General features: G+C 41.5%; 1 protein-coding gene across 2 annotated transcripts in view; it reads right to left on the minus strand.

Annotated features, from left to right (window-relative positions):
• DRP2 (dystrophin related protein 2) overlaps positions 1–18,217 on the minus strand; it is a 955,857-nt gene that overhangs the window by 163,466 nt on the left and 774,174 nt on the right. For both annotated transcript variants that reach the window (XM_085607714.1, XM_085607715.1), the window contains 3 exons: positions 12,832–12,892; positions 10,347–10,408; positions 1,473–1,547 (listed from right to left, as the gene is read on the minus strand). In XM_085607714.1, coding sequence (XP_085463840.1) covers positions 1,473–1,547; positions 10,347–10,408; positions 12,832–12,892 — 198 coding nt within the window. The remainder of the gene's footprint in view (positions 1–1,472; positions 1,548–10,346; positions 10,409–12,831; positions 12,893–18,217) is intronic.

Here is an 18,217-nt window from a genome sequence, read left to right on the forward strand (position 1 = left end):
ATTTGAGTATAATGAAATTAGTATTTGAATTCATATTAGGAATTTGGAAATTACTGAGGACATTTTAGCAATAATTAGGATGCTTGATAGTTGCCTGGGTGTAGATGATGAATATTCTAACAGGAGTCATCAAAACATGGATTTTATAATCATCATAACAGTTTTTTCCCCAAATCATGTTCTTGCATTTTTTGCAGTCTCACTACAGATAGCTTCAGTTGTCTATATCAGACAACACTGCATACAATACTATATAGATCTGCCTTTGGGTGGACCCCTTGCTCGTGATTTGGATGACTTGCTTGTTTATCTCATTTCCCTGCTCTTAATTGAATAGCATTTCTACCTTTTCTTGTGTTTGTTCTGCCCCTGAAGTGTTTCTTCTTTACTATCACTTTTGATTGGATGAGTTATATTCTTTCACTGCTGAAATCCTGAAACAATTTTTATTTGTGCACTTTCTTTTCTCATTAAGCACTCAATAAGAGTTAATGTTCTACTACTTTCTTCTTCCTCTTGTTGTGTCTGTACACTGAGAACAATTGTTCCCTCAAGTCCCTACACCCCATCCCATCCCTCTCCTCCAATCCTCTCTCTGACTCACCAACACAGAGCACTGCTGTAGCACAGAGTCATACCCTCTTTCCCCCTCTGCCTCTCTCCACTCCTATGTCTCTCTTTTCCCTCCCCTGGCTTTCTCTGTATCTCTTGTTCCTTACCTGCCATCCCTCTTCTAGTACACAATTGTCACTGTTTGACTTTGCCAAGGCTGAGTGCTTTTAACATTTCACTTGCATAAGCAAAGCCAAAAGTAGCAGCCATGTATCTTGAAAGTGTATTTAGTATACTTTCACAATGGCAGCAAACACTGCGTGATGCAACGTGGATGCCATCTTGAAAGTATAGCATATAACCGTGTTGTACTTTCAAGATGACCAACAAATTGACAGCCATCTTGAAGCGTAGTAAATACACTTTTGAAGATGGATGGTAACTGATACAGGCTTTGCCAATGCTGGCACAATTTTAAAAGTATTGGCAAAGCCAATGGCAGTGACCAAAAAGCATTGACGTAACCAGGGTGGTGTGACATGCTACACAACTGTGTATATGTTTTTTTATAAAGTAAATAAAAAAAAGCTAGGAGACATGGATATTTTGAATTGTGGTATGGTATTACAGCTAAATTATCCCTTTTGACGTTCTTCTCCCCCAGAACCTGAACTATGCAATTCCCACCTACACTTGTAGGAGCTAGATTTGGTCACTGTGTTGAAAACTGTCACTTCTCCAAATGTTATTGCACTTTAATAACCCTTAAATGAAACCCAGACTAGGGTCCTGACCGACAGCATAAAGTGTAACCTGTTAGGTTGGCGGATCTCTAGCTCAGTATCATTCATCAAGGAGGGAAAGAAACAACACATGCTTGAAACCTTAAATACAGATATGTCTCATAACATGCTTCTTACGGCGAAGAGCCTTCTGGAGTCTCCGGAGCTTCATAGCAGTTCGGTAGGCTGAAAACTTGATGTTGTTTAGATCAGCTGAATGACAGAATGCAGATAAACAAGATAACACTAATTATTGTCTTTGGAGTTGTAGAAAGAACAATAATATATCATAGTCAAGGCAGCATACAGTGAAGAAAATCAAGCAGCATGTAGATGACATCACTATGTGAATTCATGTCTTTCCCCCTTATTGTGGAAGGAGGGCATTGGAATAGCTCATTTTACATGAGTAAAGTTGGTTTTAACTTCACACTGTTTTCACATATTCACCAGGCAATTAATGCAATTAGAACAAGAGAAAAAACACCTGCATCCTCTGATACCTTGAAACTGCTCTGCCGTTCATAGAAAATAAAAAAATCTTGAGAGAAAGAGGATAAGCATGGCAAGGAGAGAGAGAGAGGAGCGCATGCAAGGAGCAGAAAGAAGCGAAGATGAAGGAGGTAGCCAACTTGAACTCACATACATGTTCTATACATAAGAGTTCCAGGTGTACCACACTGTGAAGTTGAGACATGGAGATGAACTAAACAGTGGTACAGAAAGACTGAACCCAGTCGATGACACGGCTATGAGATTAATGCAGGAATCTCAGATATAGTATAATCCCACTGCTCAGCCTCAGAATATCCTGACTCAACCAGAGGCCATGATAGAATCTGACCCAAAAAGTGACAGCAGCAACTACACATATTCCTTCTTTAAAACACAAAAAATAGTAAACCTCAGCTTCCCCCAAATATATATGATAATGAATCCAAAGAACAAGAAAACACAAAGACCACACATTCAGCAAGTGGGATATTCAGTTATTTAATTTCTTTCAAATCCAGAGACTTATTTTGAAACCTTCTTGCTTTTGACACATTACTCATGCAAATTCATCGTTCAGTGATCATTCTGATTTCCAGTTGACCTTATTACGTCTCCCCGGCCTGTACCAGTGTTCACGAACACATGTTTTCATTTTAGACCCGGCTCAGACTCCCATATTCTCACATCCTCAAGTTTCACTGCATTAATGAACAGTTGAATCATGCTCAAAGGCTTTGTGAAATTTAATCATTTCTCCACACCAATAGTTGTTTTGACTCTCATCAAATCAGCATTTCACTACAATTTCTCTATGACTTTTATCAACATAGTATTCCTTCCTCTTCCGTTGTAACTGAATCCCCCTTATTCTCCATTCACCATACACTAACAGCTCACTCCAACATGTATCCAAACATCACCCACTCTGGAACCAATTTGGTCTCAGATGCTCTACCCCTAAACAACAAAATGGTATTTGTTATGGGGAGGCCACTAATATATTTTGTTACTCCTTTCTCCAGTCTAAAGTATTACCCGTAGCCAGTTGAATCCTTCATCTATGGTTTCTATAAATCTACCTAACATGAGGGTGCTATAAGGCCCTTTTTTACATTCAGCACCACACACTTTCAAGAACTCTTTCGCTTCTCTGAAACAAAGCTACACACTACATTGTTTGTGGGAATCTGCTTAAAAAATAATTCTCCAAGAAACTCACACAATTTGAACCGATGTTGTCCATCCTTTGAAATTTTGGTAACTTATAATCGAAATCAACTAGTGCAAACAAATAAGGTGTACATTGTACCTCCTTAATGGTCCCTAAATATCCAAGGCCACTGCTTCGCATGGCCACTCTGGTAACCTTCTGAAATACATGAGGGCAGTGTGAGTTTTCAGTATTTTATCACTTCGGGTACACTCTAAACAAATCCCAATTATTTTCTCCATTTCTAGGATTACACCCAGCCACCAATAACCTAACATAATTCTCTCCTTGTCCTTGACACTCCCAGAGGACATTTGTGTGCCAAGTTAGTAAGCTCGGGAACAGAAGAAGATTCTGTACTGAGAGGTTTTATTTCTGTCTTGAGCTCTTAATCTTTAGATCGTTCTCTTTTTACATTGTGAACGACCTCACCTAATATGTGGTTCCTCCATACACTTATTCCCCAAAATAGCACCTCTGGTACTCAGACACATTTTCTGCAATGTCCTCGTCCTCCTCCTCCAAGTCTTCCCTGGAATTCTTATTTGTGATTATCCTGGACAGATAATCAATTGCATTGTTTTCCATACTAGAAACATATTTTATCTGTAATGTGTATTCCTGTAGTCTCACTGCCCATTTTGTAATTCTTGCAGAGACACACAATAATTTGGGATCTGTTGTCATAGTAAACACCACTTCCCACAAAAAAGTGCTATGGTTGTTAGATAGAAATCATTGTAGAAGCATGGCGCTCTGAATTATATAATTGGGCACAAGCTAAAGAAGACGCTAGCAGGCATATGCAGTGCTAGACTGGGAGAACTGGTGTAGTAATGGGATGGGATTCCATTTGGATGGAACCTGCCCCCCAAATCTGATGATAAACCACAGTAAACCCAGATAGGGGTAAACCATACAGGCACAAAAAAATTGAATGGCATTAAACCAGAACTGGCACACTTTAAACCTATCAGCAGCTGGAACAATAAGTCAACTGTGCTTTAACTAAATATCTTAATTTATAGGGGTATTATGGGGTCTGTATATGTATTTGTTACAATTCCTATTTTCTACATTGTTGATATTGTAATGATCTTAGTAGCTGCATGGTATGGACAGGAGTGTCAAGGTGCACGCAATAAAACATGTATTATCTGATCTGTGGTAATCGCACTGTACAGTAATACTATTTGCAAAAAAAACCTTTAAAACAATCTGAATAGACTAAATCAGGTGGAAATCTAGTAAATATTTAAGGAATGCAATTGCTGATGAATTCACAGAAGATGGCCAGCTGTGACCATTGAAATTCAAATGGGGTATTACTAACTCAGAGTGGTCATCCCACTGGTAAGTGAGGGAAACTGCACAGAGGGAAGAAAAAGAGCCTTTGGTATTGCAACAGGCACATGCTGTATAATGTACAAAGTATTCCGTATATTGTATTCATCAATTATTATGTTCATTAGAAATATTATCATTTATCAGGAGACTAGCCAAAAGTTTACCGACTCTGCAAGTTGAGACAACTGTTGCTCAACAGATGCTTTTAAAATAATTGCACTGGCTATGCTATTTGAGTTTCTCCAGATACAGAGGCCCAACATCAGGGGGTTTAAGTTACTGAATGGGAAGATCTAAGAAGGTATACAAATATGGTTGGTTGATCAAAAGAGTAGATGGCGCCCAGTCTAGTGATAAACATATTCATAATCTCCAACAGGCTACCAGTAGGGACATTTTGAATGGGTGAATGTTCGAAAATAAAATATTCAACATCTGTTAAAAAATGCTTGTAGGGCTGTTCATCTTCCAAGAGGTCAATCCAGCTGTTAGGCATTGTGGTATTGGTAGAAGAGGGTTGATTGGAATATATATATATATATGGTGGTTACAAGTGGAAGGTCACATGCGGTGTGAAGAAGGCAAGTGATAAGGATAAGAAGAAAATGTGGTGAACGGAGTGAAGAGTTTTATAAGGAGGATAAGACAAATATTTATGGCAAGATATCAGCCGGAGGAAAAGTAAATGTGTGCAATTGGAGGAATAAGTTTGTGGCACAAAGGGTCAGAGGGGCGCTGACAAATAGATTTCACAGTCAATTATCAGGACTGTATTATGGTTTCTTTTATTAGTCAATTATAAATTGTTCTATTGCCATTATTTGGCATGTAGAGGAGGGAAAACTCCTAAATTCTGTGTTCTCCCCCCATATTCGTACTTGCTATCTTGTTGTATGGTTGTTGGCTGATTACTGGATCGCAGAATCTTGAACGTGCTGCTCTCTCGTGACTGAGGCGGAGACATCCAACATGTATTGTGTGTGATGCGTGACACTCACTGCTAATACTATAGAGATGGGCCTCTGTTCGCTGCGGTCATGACTGCTGGAAACACAGTCTTGCAGTTTGGCACTCTGCCTGCTGCAGTTTTAGTCATGTTTTGGCAAGTTCTATGTGGAATAGTGGTATTTGACACTGATGATTACCAAAATTAGACTTACAGCCATCAGTGACCTCAAAAAGGAGGTGACAAATCTCCTAACATTAGGAAGAGAAGAGGGTTGGATCTGTGAAAATGAATATAAATTCTTATCCAATATGCATCCGGTTACTCCAGTAATATATGGACTACCAAAGGCACATAAAGATGTGTCCAATCCACCGATGCGCCCAATAATTAGCAGTTTTGGGTCAATCTTGGAGCCACTCAGCAAATATGTGGATCATTTTTTGAAACCCTTAGTTCACAAACAAAGATCCTATTTGAAAGACACAGCTCATGCTATCTCTGTCTTTGAAGGTCAGGGCTTCAATAGGGTGACCCAATTATAGGTCACCCTAGACATTGAAGCTCTGTACACTAATATACCTCAGGATGACACAATCAAGGTCATGGCTGACATTCTTGCACAGGAAGAATTAAATGGAGCGTTTAAAGATTTTATACTGGCATGTATTGTGATGGTGCTTAAGAATAATATCTTTCTGTTCAAGGATGAATTGTACAAGCACATCAAGGGGACCAGTAAGGGGGCTACATGTGGCCTGTCTGTATGTGGGTGCCTTTGAGCAGATACATATCTACAATGAGATGGCACCATATTTTGAGAACATCACATACTGGCACCGTTATATTGATGACATTATATTCATTTGGAACGGTGCTAGTGATGAATTAGATGCTTTTTTAGAATGGCTTAATCTAGGTGACCCCAATTTAAGATTTACAGCTCATTACAGTGACGAAAGAGTGGACTTTCTTGATATCTGTTTCAAATGTGTAGACAATGAATTGCAAGTAGAACTGTATAGCAAACCCACTGACAGAAACACTTTGCTACATTATAGTAGCAACCATCCAAGATCTTCAGATAAAATGAAAAATAAACTCAAAGATAGGGGATATCCAAATAAACTTATCAAACATTCATTTAAGAGAGCTCGCTTCTATAATAGAGATTGTCTATTGGAAATTAACAAGGAGAAAAAGAAGCAAGACACAGATAGAGTTGTGTTTGTGAGTAAATTTTCAGGTTTAAGCAATAAAATAAAAAATATAGTAAATAAAAATTGGAAAGTCTTGAACCAAGGAACAACAACCCAATTACAAAAACCATTGTTTTCCTTTAGAAGGAACAAGACAATCAAAAACGCTTTAGTAAAAACATACCCCATGATCCCAAGGATTCAACAGACACTGGAAGGAAATAAGGCAGTAGGCAACTATAGATGTGGATCATGTTCCATATGCCCACTCTGTGTAGAATCTAAAAGCATAAAATTTGCAGGTAAAACTATGATAGCAACCACCCTGAACAACTGTCGGAGTAACAATGTGGTATACCTATTGATATGTCCTTGTGGACTTGGATATGTGGGGGAGACGGGTCGTGAATTACGCATACGTCTCCTCGAACACAAATCAGCCATCAGGACTAAAAAAGAAAATGCCCCTTTGACTGAACACTTCATAAAACTAGGGCACAATTGTGACAAACTGCAGTGGTTCATTCTAGAAAAAATAAATATTAATATTAATAGAAGAGGGGGTGATGTAGAAATGAGGAGGAAACAGAGAGAGCAATGGTACATTTGCCATCTGAATACTGTGGAAACGGGTTTAAATACTAGGGAAGACTGGATGAGAATAATCATGAAATGAAGAAGAATAGAGAAAAACATAACATTTTAGGTTACATGATAAAATATGACTGAATTAGATCATAGGAACTCTCTCAAAACTTTCCGAGATGTTAAAATGTGTTTACCCCATATAGTATTGAGAGCTCCCCTTTGTACTTGGAGCATTAGTACTATTATTAAGTTTATTCTTTTAAAATATATTTGGGAAGCCAGCTTGATTGAGAAATACTGAGAGGGCTCATACTAGGTTAGGATACCTATCTTACAGTGTAGTGCGGTTCACAATATGTGTTATTTAATACCCCACCTTCTTCTTCGGGCTATTCTCGGAAGAGACAACAAAATGATAACGATTAGGAGGGATCATTCCAATACACTCTTGGGGAAAACAGGTTGTAGGTAACATCTATATAAATAACTAGGGAAAGGATAAAGGGTTATTTCGCAAGATCGGTTATGCGACTCAGTTAATGTTCCCCATATTCGCAATGGTCACATAATTGTGAGACCATTGTTGTAAGTATTCCTTTAAAGGAATGAGAATGTCCACATGATTGAGGGGAATATTAAAACACCCTGATTCATGTCCGGGTAACATATGGAATAGCGAGCGGAACAACAAGAATCAGGATGATTAATCCAGATTCAGTTCCGAGTCAAAATAGGTAGAACGAGCGCAATGGAAAATGAAATAGAACACAAAAGAGAGCGATCTGCTTAATACCAGCTAGGCAGTTCTTAATATACTGTCTATAAATGTATCACTTGGAAATAGGTGAAAGTATTAGTTGGTATAATTACCCTGCTTAATGAACGAAAAAAGAATTTTCTCGAGCGGGGTCTAGATACATCATGAAAGAATTTCATTACCGGGGAAGCATGGGCAGCGTCAGCACAAGAAGCTGACACCTCCCAAATCAATTTAGTAACAACCAATGAGAAGTACGCTTGCCCGTATTTAAACGGAACTAACCAGCGGGAGACGTATACGTCGGAAGCCCGTTACTACGACAGAGGAAGAGGTGCAGGACGGTAGCAGCACAACAGTAGGTAAGCAAGAGATAGGTATACCAGAATGTTTAAGAGAAGGGACACAGAATAGAATACTCAAAATTTCCTAAATTAAGATGACAGGATAGTGGGTAAACTTAATGACTTTCCAGATGGTGAAGCGGCTTAATAAGTATGAGTTTTAAAGATATTAATACAGTGTACCCATAATTGTAGAACATCAAATCTAAAAAGATTAGTCCGATACAGACAAAAGTGATAGCGATATCTGCACTGTGAAATATTACATGAGATCTTCAGTTGACATTGTGGTATTTGGTTTTAAACAGCGTAACACAGAATAAGACGGAACTGTCTCCCGTGATTCTGGAAATACAAAGAGCCTCCTTTTTAACAAGTACAAAGACGGGATACAAGTGGAGAAACCGCCAATTAAAAGGTAGAAACACAACAAGAAACTGTAGTGATATATATCTGTTCTAGAAGTGGTCAGATACTAATATAATGTTATGTCCCTCCCCTCTCTTTATTTATGATATGTAACAGGTGATAACTCCGTATTTTACAAAATCGTCCTGGGTTTTTCCTTCTAAAAAATATATCTTCATACGGCTCTGGAAAAAGAGTTACAACCGAAAATAAATAAAAGGTAAAGAAATCAAGAAATATTTAATGAAAAGAAGTATAAGAATGTAGGATAAAGCGATCTAAGCCTATAGGAGATTAACTGTGATATTTGGCATAAGAATTAAGACATCCAAACAAGGTAAAGTCGATGTATATTATAATGATATGACAGGCGTATTAGAAGTGAGGGAGAATCAATTTAAAAAGGCATGATAAGATTGTATATGTGTATAGAGCAAAATTGCGCTAGAAAAATGAAGGGGAGATAATGTATTATGGGAACGCGATACACATTGTGATATAGACTTTCTAAAGATAGATTGTTGATTTACACATGCATTTGTTTTTATGCAGGATTATTAGAAGCCAGAAAGTAAATAGATAGAGAGAAATTCATTGTTTGTCTTGAAAAAGATGGAAATGATTGGATAGATCCATCGAAACGCGTTGACGCAACTGGAACACACAATCTCTATTGGAAGTTGGTCCGGGTATTACGAGAATTATAAGTTGAAAACGGACTAACAACTTACTATTATAGCGGATGTGTACACTCAAAGACTAACGATAGGAGTCTATAATTGTATTTTTCTCTCGTTTGTGTTTTTTTACATGATTTAATGTTTATATGAATTGGTGTATATTTGTTTTAGGAAGAATATATGTGTTTTTAATTGTGTTAATACAGGGGAAACGTAAACCCTTGGTTTTATTGTATACAAATGTAATGAAACAATTTTTTGATCAATGAAAAGAAAAAAATTGCAATCTATTTCTGGATCTTGTATCAGTGTTAATTTTGCTACACTAGTTGTAGTGTGTTTGTGGGTATGAAATTAGGTTTATTTGTGTTATAGGACATAGACAGTTTATGTCATACAATCTAGTCCCATTGGAAAAATTCATCTTACAAGTTCTATGTAATGCCATCTCAAGAATATAGTCAGGAGATGACGAGTCCTACCTGGGAATGCATATTCACGTGGCGGACTGCTCCCTTGATAGTTCATTTGAGAAATGAAGGGGGTATAGAAGGTAAAGATCACACTCAGGCTCCTGACCTGCTTGACAGGTGATGGTGTCATCTAGAGATGTGCATAGAAATATTGTGCTGTATGTCCTTTGTTGTCCTGCTGAGGTAGAAGAATCTCCAGGTGAATACCTGGAGTAACGCTTTCATCATTAGGTTTTTTAGTAATGCATTGTCTATGTGTCACCTTAATATACTAGGAATAGGAGGGCACACACACAGGTTTACATGTTGAAAAGCAAAGACAATAGATAGGAACATTCAGTACTTTGCAGGGGATTAACTCGCCAGAATATTTTAATGGGGCCAATCACCAATCTGCTTTCATTGGAAATATACTGTCTACTTTAATCACAACCATGTGTTATGAATACTTGGTACTCCAAATCATATACAACAGAAAATTGCACTTAGAAAAGAGACACAGAAGAGAAAGTAAAAAGCAAGATTATCAGAAAGCAAGTGATTAACAGAGTACATACTTACTTACCTAAGGTTTGGTACAGCTCTATCATCTTGGGATGGTCCCAGCATGTAGTCTGAGCCTGGTGGCTGTATCATCAGAAAGCAGCAAAATTAAACATTGAAACATGATGACATGAGTTATGTAACATGCTATTCGGTGGTGTAAACAGTTCTTACTTTTATAACTTGCAGTTTACGGATAACAAAGGCTGAAAAAACGTAAATGAATTTACAAAGAAACGATAGATAAAACAAGCATTTGCAATGCAATCAGTCTCACCTTTGGGACCTTATATGTATTTAGCTATGCAGCACATTAGCCTGGGTGCTGAAACATATACTGTTCTTTAACATGGAGGGAATGTAGGCACCAAACTGTGTGACACACCAGGTTTGGGAACACATGGAGAGAAATATTGCCTTACAGCTCTGTTTTTAATATAAAATCAGGGCCTTCGGTGGTCATATCACTGAAAATACAAGATTTGTTAAAATTATTATTGTCTACGGGTGCTCGTGGAAGACAATTTCTATGGACTGGAATCTAGAGAATGCTAAAGTGATTCTGGTATTTTACTGACCTCTGCTGGTCATTTTATATTAAGAAGGTTAAAAAGAGGCAGTTGCCAGAAAAATATAAGAATGAAAGTCCCTCAGCAGAAAGCATTTCTGGTATTTTACTGAACTCTGCTGGTTGTTTTCTATCAAGGCAGGTGAACAGAAAAAGTCCCTAAGCGGAAGCAGACAAGTCCTAGAACATACACATATAAGTATATACTAAAGTATATAAGTGTATACTAAAGTATATATAAGAGGTCACGAATGCTCGACCTCAAAAGGCATAGCAAAAAAAAATATCTTAATGAATTGAGAAATATAAGGATGCTTTACGAGATCAATAGGTAATTAGATCATGTATACTTCACAGATGCCTGAAGGAACTGATCATTCAATGCGTTCATAAAATTAGTATTTGATATGCATGTCTTATTTTTACATGGATAGGCTCAATGGTGTATTCAACCTATTTAAAGTTTAAACAAGTAAAGTTGAATCTGTTCATATGAGTTGATCAGCCAACACATGTTTCACTGAGGCCTATAAGCCAATGAGCTTTTTCAATGCTGAATTAATTTAATTTACTCGAGTCTCCTCTGAAACATGTTTAATCACAATTATATTAGTCACCAAAGTGCAGTCCTTGTAGAGTGTCTAATCATCAATATACTGTAACAGAACACATTCAAGCCAAAAACTCTTTCAATAACAAGTTATGACCTCATTGGATGGTGAATTCCTTTATATATCTGTAAAGTGCACATGATCTAAATAAAAACAATCACCTGAGATAAATTGTGCATACATAACATATGAAGCATAATTGTAATATAAAAACAAGTATCTCAATTTTGCACCCAGAGGTATTGAGCCTCAGACCCTTTCCTATGGTACACATTTTAGGTGACATCAACTGGCCTTTTAGCCTTTTCATCACCCAATCCCAGCGACATGGAAGCAAAGTACTCACTAAGCTCCTACTTCGTTCGGCGCAATGTTAATCTTACAAATGTATTGGTGAAATTATGAGGGTCGATTAAAGAAGAATGCCCAACAGTCGACCCTTAAATATACTAAACATTGACCCCTATCATATGTGACAAAATTGCTAGAAAGCACTGATACCATGTGTGGTCCAATTTGCCTCCTCTTCAGCATTCATCAGGATTTTGTTATTCAGTTTTTCAAAGGCCCACCAGCCTTGCTGGTTCACCAATCGATTCATATTACAGAGGTCTCCTCAAGAGAACCTCATGCATGTCATATTTTTCTTGTAGAAAACTCTCTCACCATGTAACTGCTTAGCCTAACACTGTCTCTCATCCTTAGACACTCTTAACAAGATGTTCCACAAACGTTGGCTTCATCTCCAGGCACAATGGATATATCCCTCAAAGTACAGAGTAGAGTCATCAGAACTCCTATGCCAATCTCTGGGAGTAAGTTTCTGTTTGCCAGTAATTTAAAGGTTTCTTCGGAAAATTAAATATAAGTACCCACTAGTATGGAACCTTAGTTACAACTTACTAAAATAATTTTAGGGGAGCCAGGAAGTAAATACGAGCTGGTGGCAGTGGCTAGGGATTAAGCAGCCTCTCCTAACCTCCCCGTAAAATTTAGAGTGCACTACTGGGGGGGAAGTCATTATACGACTGACACCATAGGCAATAATGCCATTTTCCTTGGGGAACGCCCACTGGATTGATGGGCTAGAAAAGTGACAGGATGTCTTTTTTCAGGGCATGTCTGGTTCATGTCTGCTCTGCAAGGTGCTGCAGGTGCTGCAAAGGCTTAGAGGTGTGTTCTCAAATCCAAATGTATTTTTAGCATTCTAACTGTGAAAAAAATATTCCTTTTAAGAAGAGGTAAGAAAATAAATCAATATTAGAAAAAAAGGAGAACATAAAGCATTACAAATACGACAGTCACTAATGGATCTGAGATAGACTCACTTGATGTAGTAGGGCACTTTGTTTGGTGAAATAGCTCTTTCCCAGGGAACCTGGACAGAAGCTGTAAACAGAGAGAGTAAAATGAAAGTTATACCAGTACTTACCATGCACTTTTCTCAAATAATGTAATGTTTCAATTACTTACTGGTTAGCTCTATTAGTTCTACTTCCACTTTTCTTTATTGCATTCCTGGCCATTGAGGTGGCCCCACCCCCTGGAAAGGAAGCCTGCTGTTTTCAACAACTAAACTAGTCCTGCAAACATCATCCAAGGTACGGACCAGCAACAACCCTGCTCACAGTTCTCCTGGTAATGAACAAGTCCCCCAGTGCCCAAAGTCCTATTAACCGGGGGGAGTGGAATGCCTCTTAGGATTGTGGTTAGGAAGAATTTGACTAGGACCAGTGGGAATACTGGGAACAGTGTAAAGATTACCACCACATCCCTTGTTTTCATCCCAACTGATTGGCCAAATAATAGGCCCACATGATGCCCATACATCCAAATGCATCATCATGAAAATTCAAATTTACTGGGTGATGCACACATAGCCTCTGTCTCCCTCAGGATCACCATCTATCCAAGAATAGTGTGGAACAAATGTTGGAAGAATTATGCCTCTGGCAGTCTTGATGAAATTGAACCAAAATGACTCCTCATACCTGTACCCATCAGGTTGCCATCATTTAGCAGATCTTCCATGAATTGCCTTACCTGACATAATGTAGGCCAGAGCAGCACTGGCCTTAATCCATCTACGCATTCTGTTCTGCTGAACCAAATGTCACAAAAAGGCTGACTGGTTTCCTAACTGACTGAGTTAATTACAAATTTAACAGATTTTTCACCTCCTCTGAAATTGGAGCAGGAAAATAAGTGAAAAGCACAATTTCTGATGAATAGTTAAATGATGACAATATTTGTGACCTGACATTCAATTTACAACAAAGTCTCTGAATGAACCAACGACATAAGCCTGATGCAACAGAGCCCCTAATGTCCCCGATCTCTGAACAGAAGACATGGTGACCAATAATACTGCGTTTTTTAAGAGTAAATTACTGTCAGTCTCATTGTATGCTGGAATGAAAGTGACTGCATGCCAGTATTTAATGGTAAACATGTAAGTTCCTGGGCCTTCTCAGGGGGTCAGTGTGGCTCGCAACACCCATTCTCCCTTCCTGCACTGCCAATGTGAATACTGACACAAGTACTAACCAATACACTCCTACAAGTGTGATAATTCAGACTATTCCAGGCTGCTAAAACCTATAAGAATGGCGTGGGTGGAAAGTATTATCAATTTTAAGGTGCATTGACTTATTAAACACTTTGGGGGATATTCACAAGGACTGATCTCCGATTTATCTCCACCTTAACGCATCAAAAGTTGAGATAGACCTAACTCCCTATTCACAAGCTGGTGCAAACTGCAGACATAGTCAGTATTCCCCAACATTTATCACCACGGAAGACACCACGAACTAACCCTAATGAGATGCAGAGTAGGTGTTCCCGTGCAAAAACACACGAAAAAAACACAACACCACTTTCACAACGAACTGCCAGATCTGCAAAGCGAACCAAAAACAGGCGATAAGCTGTGGTAGCCGCAGGTATTTAACACCTGCCTCAAGCAGGTGTAAAGACGGACGACTACCTGCAGTATGCAACGGAGCCTTGCACACAGCCACACCCGAAGAACAAACAACGCCATGGAGCTACTCATCATGCAGCTCGGAGCCCCAACAGGGCCACAAACACCCAGCGCCACCACCCCCAGGACCCGGACCCGGCCCCCCCCCCCCCCCCTGCCCTGACCATCACAGACGCAGCGCAGAGTAATACAGCGGACCTACCGAAAACACACCACTCTCACAGACCTAACGCCCAAGGAAGTCATTGCCCACTACAGACTCAAAAGGGCAACCATCCTCAGCATCATGACCCACATCGCCCACAGGCTGACGGTCCCAACACAGCGGATAACCAACTTCCCTCCGCAGACAAAGCTGCTGGCTGTGATGCACCTGTTGGCCTCTGGTACCTTCCAACCAACAACTGCCAGAGTTGGAGGGGTCTCACAGTCAGCCCTATCAAAGTTCATCACACCTGTCCTGGATGCCATCCTCAGCTTCATTCCCCAGTACCTTCACTTCCCCAACACTGCGCAGGAACAGCTGGAGACAAAGCAAGGTTTCTACGCCATAGCCGGATTCCAGGCCGTGTTGGGGGCAATTAACTGCACACATGTCCCACTTGTGCCCCCTGCGGATACTGCACACCACTACCGCAACAGAAAGCATCAGCTTTCGATTAATGTGCAGGCAATAGTGGACCACCAGGGACTTGTCACCAATGTCGTCGCCAACTACCCAGGCAGTGTGCATGATTCCTTCATCTTCCGACAGTCCGTCATCAACCAGCGCTTCCAGGATGGCACATATGGAACAGGACTGCTCGTTGGTAAGTGCCAAATCAACACATCACACACCCCAAAACAACCAACACACAACGCACAACTGTGGGAACTCACACATGACCAAACTACATACAACATGTCACACTACACGACCACCTACCAGACACGACAACACCACTCCATGGTCATCCTGGGCTACCCCTGCACCCAACACAGACATTTCATGGCAGCACAGCCACACAACAGCTGAACGTGTGGAGAAGCGGAATGCAGCCATGTGCGAGGATTCAAGTGACCCATGAGTGGGAATGTACACAACGAGAAGTGAGGGGTGGATGTGCAGGATATGTCCATGCAGACCACAACTGCTGGTGACTGGCGAGTAGTGAGCAGTGGAAGCAACCGTGTCACCCCAGGCCTTGGGACAGGTAGCAGAAGTGTTGCATGCTGCGTCCCCCCCTGTGTGCGTGAGCGTAGTGGGTTGGCCCTGAGTACGCCAGGGCTGCGCAGGGGTGTGGTGACAAACCCCGTTGGGCACGGCGTGGTCCACTCCCAGGAAGGCCAACGTCACTGACAGTGCGGTGCCATGCGGCCTGCCACGAGGCCGACACCGTGAGCAGGGGGGCCTGCGACCCTGTGCACCTGCTGCACCCCAGGACACTGATGCACAGACCAGGCCTTCCCGCCCCAGTGGTCACCTGCCGACACCATCGTGTGTCACAGAGGGCTCAACATGTGTCGGTGCAAGCACCAAGCCCCAGACCTGTGACCTCTGCAGCCTCCACAGACCATCGCTGGCCCCCCCCCAATGCTGGTCCCCATCACTCCTTACTAATTTACATGCACCACCGGCGTCCTCTTCGGCCCAGTAGGTCCCACATGTGGAACAGTGTCCTGAATGGCAGTGGTCCCAAGTCCGTGGCAGCGGCCACAGCACAAGACTCCCTTCGATCAGTGAGGCATGATTCCATATCGCAGGCCTGCGACACATGGTGCCACTAACCCTATGCACCATGAGTGACCGTCTTCCTCCAGCGAAACATTGTTGGTGTCTGAGCCTGTAGCCTGGGGGCTGTCATCAGCAATGGACAGGTACGGACTTGGTATCTGGCCTGGGTCTGTGGCATTCATATCTGCCATGTTGCTGGACACAGCTGGCATGTGCCCCCTGCATCATGCCCTGGGGGTAGGCCTCCCATTCTCCCCGTGACACTTTGCAGAAGGCACCCATGACACATGTAAGGCCCTGCTCTGCCCTCATGACCCTACCCCAGTCTCCCACAGGTCAGCGTGCCGTGACGGTGGGCCCGTGTCCGCCGCTGTGCTTCCGGGGCCACTAGCCCTGGCGACTCGAGTCATTCCCCCTTGTTGTACTGACAATGCATTTCTGAGTGCCTGATGTCTGTTGGAGTTGTTGCCAGCACCAACTACTCCTTGAGGGCTGGCGTACACTCACTGCACACACAGCCAGCACAGGCGTCACTGTATTAGTGGGCCTGCCATCACATCCTGCCGAACTAAGTATTGACTCTTTTCTCCCTGCACTGTCACAGGTGATCAAGGATATGCACTCTGCCCTTGGATGATGACACCCCTCCAAGACCCGGACACACCCACCCAGATGCAGTACAATGTGGCCCACATACGCACCAGGGGCATCACTGAACACACATTTGGCGTGTTGAAGTCACGTTTCAGGTGCCTGGACAGCACAGGTGGAAAGCTCCTGTACAGCCCGGACATTGTGTGCAAGATGATCGTTGCATGTTGTGTGTTGCAAAACATCTGTGTTCGCACCAATGCCCCATGGATCCCAGTTCCAGAGGTACCGGGCAATGATGGTGACGATGGGGCAGGTGGCCCACATCCCACTGCAGCTGCGGCAAGAATGGCCTGTAGGAACTCCATCATTGACACTTACTTCTCATGAGCACGTTACATTGTGGCCGTCCATGGCACTCATGGTACAATAGAAGATGTCCAATTGCACTGCATGTGAGATTAAAACATATTTGCAGGTTACAGGTTGCACTTTTACATTGTCATGTTACATTTTCATGCAGTTTCAGATGTGATTTGCTATGTTGTGCACATTTGCGGAACCAGTTGTGTCCTGTGTTCAGTTGTGGAGGGGCTGCTGTTTGTACCGGGATATTGTGAATGTCGAGGTGCACTTCTGCTTATGTGCGTATGCTGTATGGTGGGAGAGTCGCTCCTGCGGCTCTGATTTGTCTGTCACTTGTCTGTTTTATGCGGTGTGCCTGTCGGTTCTGTTCTTCCACGGTGCTTGGATGTTGTGGTGTACATGTTGTCATCTGCAGTCGGTCAGGGTGCATCTGTGGTACTCTGCTGTGGATGTATTTTTTTCTGTGGCATTTTCCGTTTGCGGTTCTTGTGCTTTTTCCCGCATTACGTGTGATTATTGCTAACCTCGCGCTGGTTGTCACTGTTTTCTTATCACGCTTTGGCCCATCGCAGGTTTTTCGGCATTGGGGTTTGCAGGTTTCGGCAAACTATCGCTATGGGCCGCCTTGTTGTGAATTCCACGTTGACATGGGGTTATTTTCCCGCGATAGGCTGCGATGTTGAGAGTTACATTAAGCTACTCTTGCGGTAGTTATCACACGTTCTTGTAAATATACCCCTTTATTGTTGTGCTTATCTCAAAGTTAGACAAACAGTGCCACAGATAAGAGCTGGTGTTGAGAATTGAGTGACGGTGCTGAGCACAGAAACCACTGACTAAAATTAAGCAATGCTGCATCCTCTCAAGAACCAATGGCATATACCATGCTGAAACCTATTGCTAATCTAGATAAGCAATCAGTGGCGGCTCCTCCGCAATGGCGGAGGAACGTGGCCCACTGCCTGGCTCAGAGCAAACAAATGTAAAATAAAACAAAGTTCTTGCATCATTTTACTTTACATTTGCCAGCTCTTAGCCAGCAGTGTTGGGAGGGGCA

The sequence above is a fragment of the Triturus cristatus genome, chromosome 5_2 (genome assembly GCF_964204655.1).
Source record: "Triturus cristatus chromosome 5_2, aTriCri1.1, whole genome shotgun sequence".
Lineage (NCBI taxonomy): Eukaryota > Metazoa > Chordata > Amphibia > Caudata > Salamandridae > Triturus > Triturus cristatus.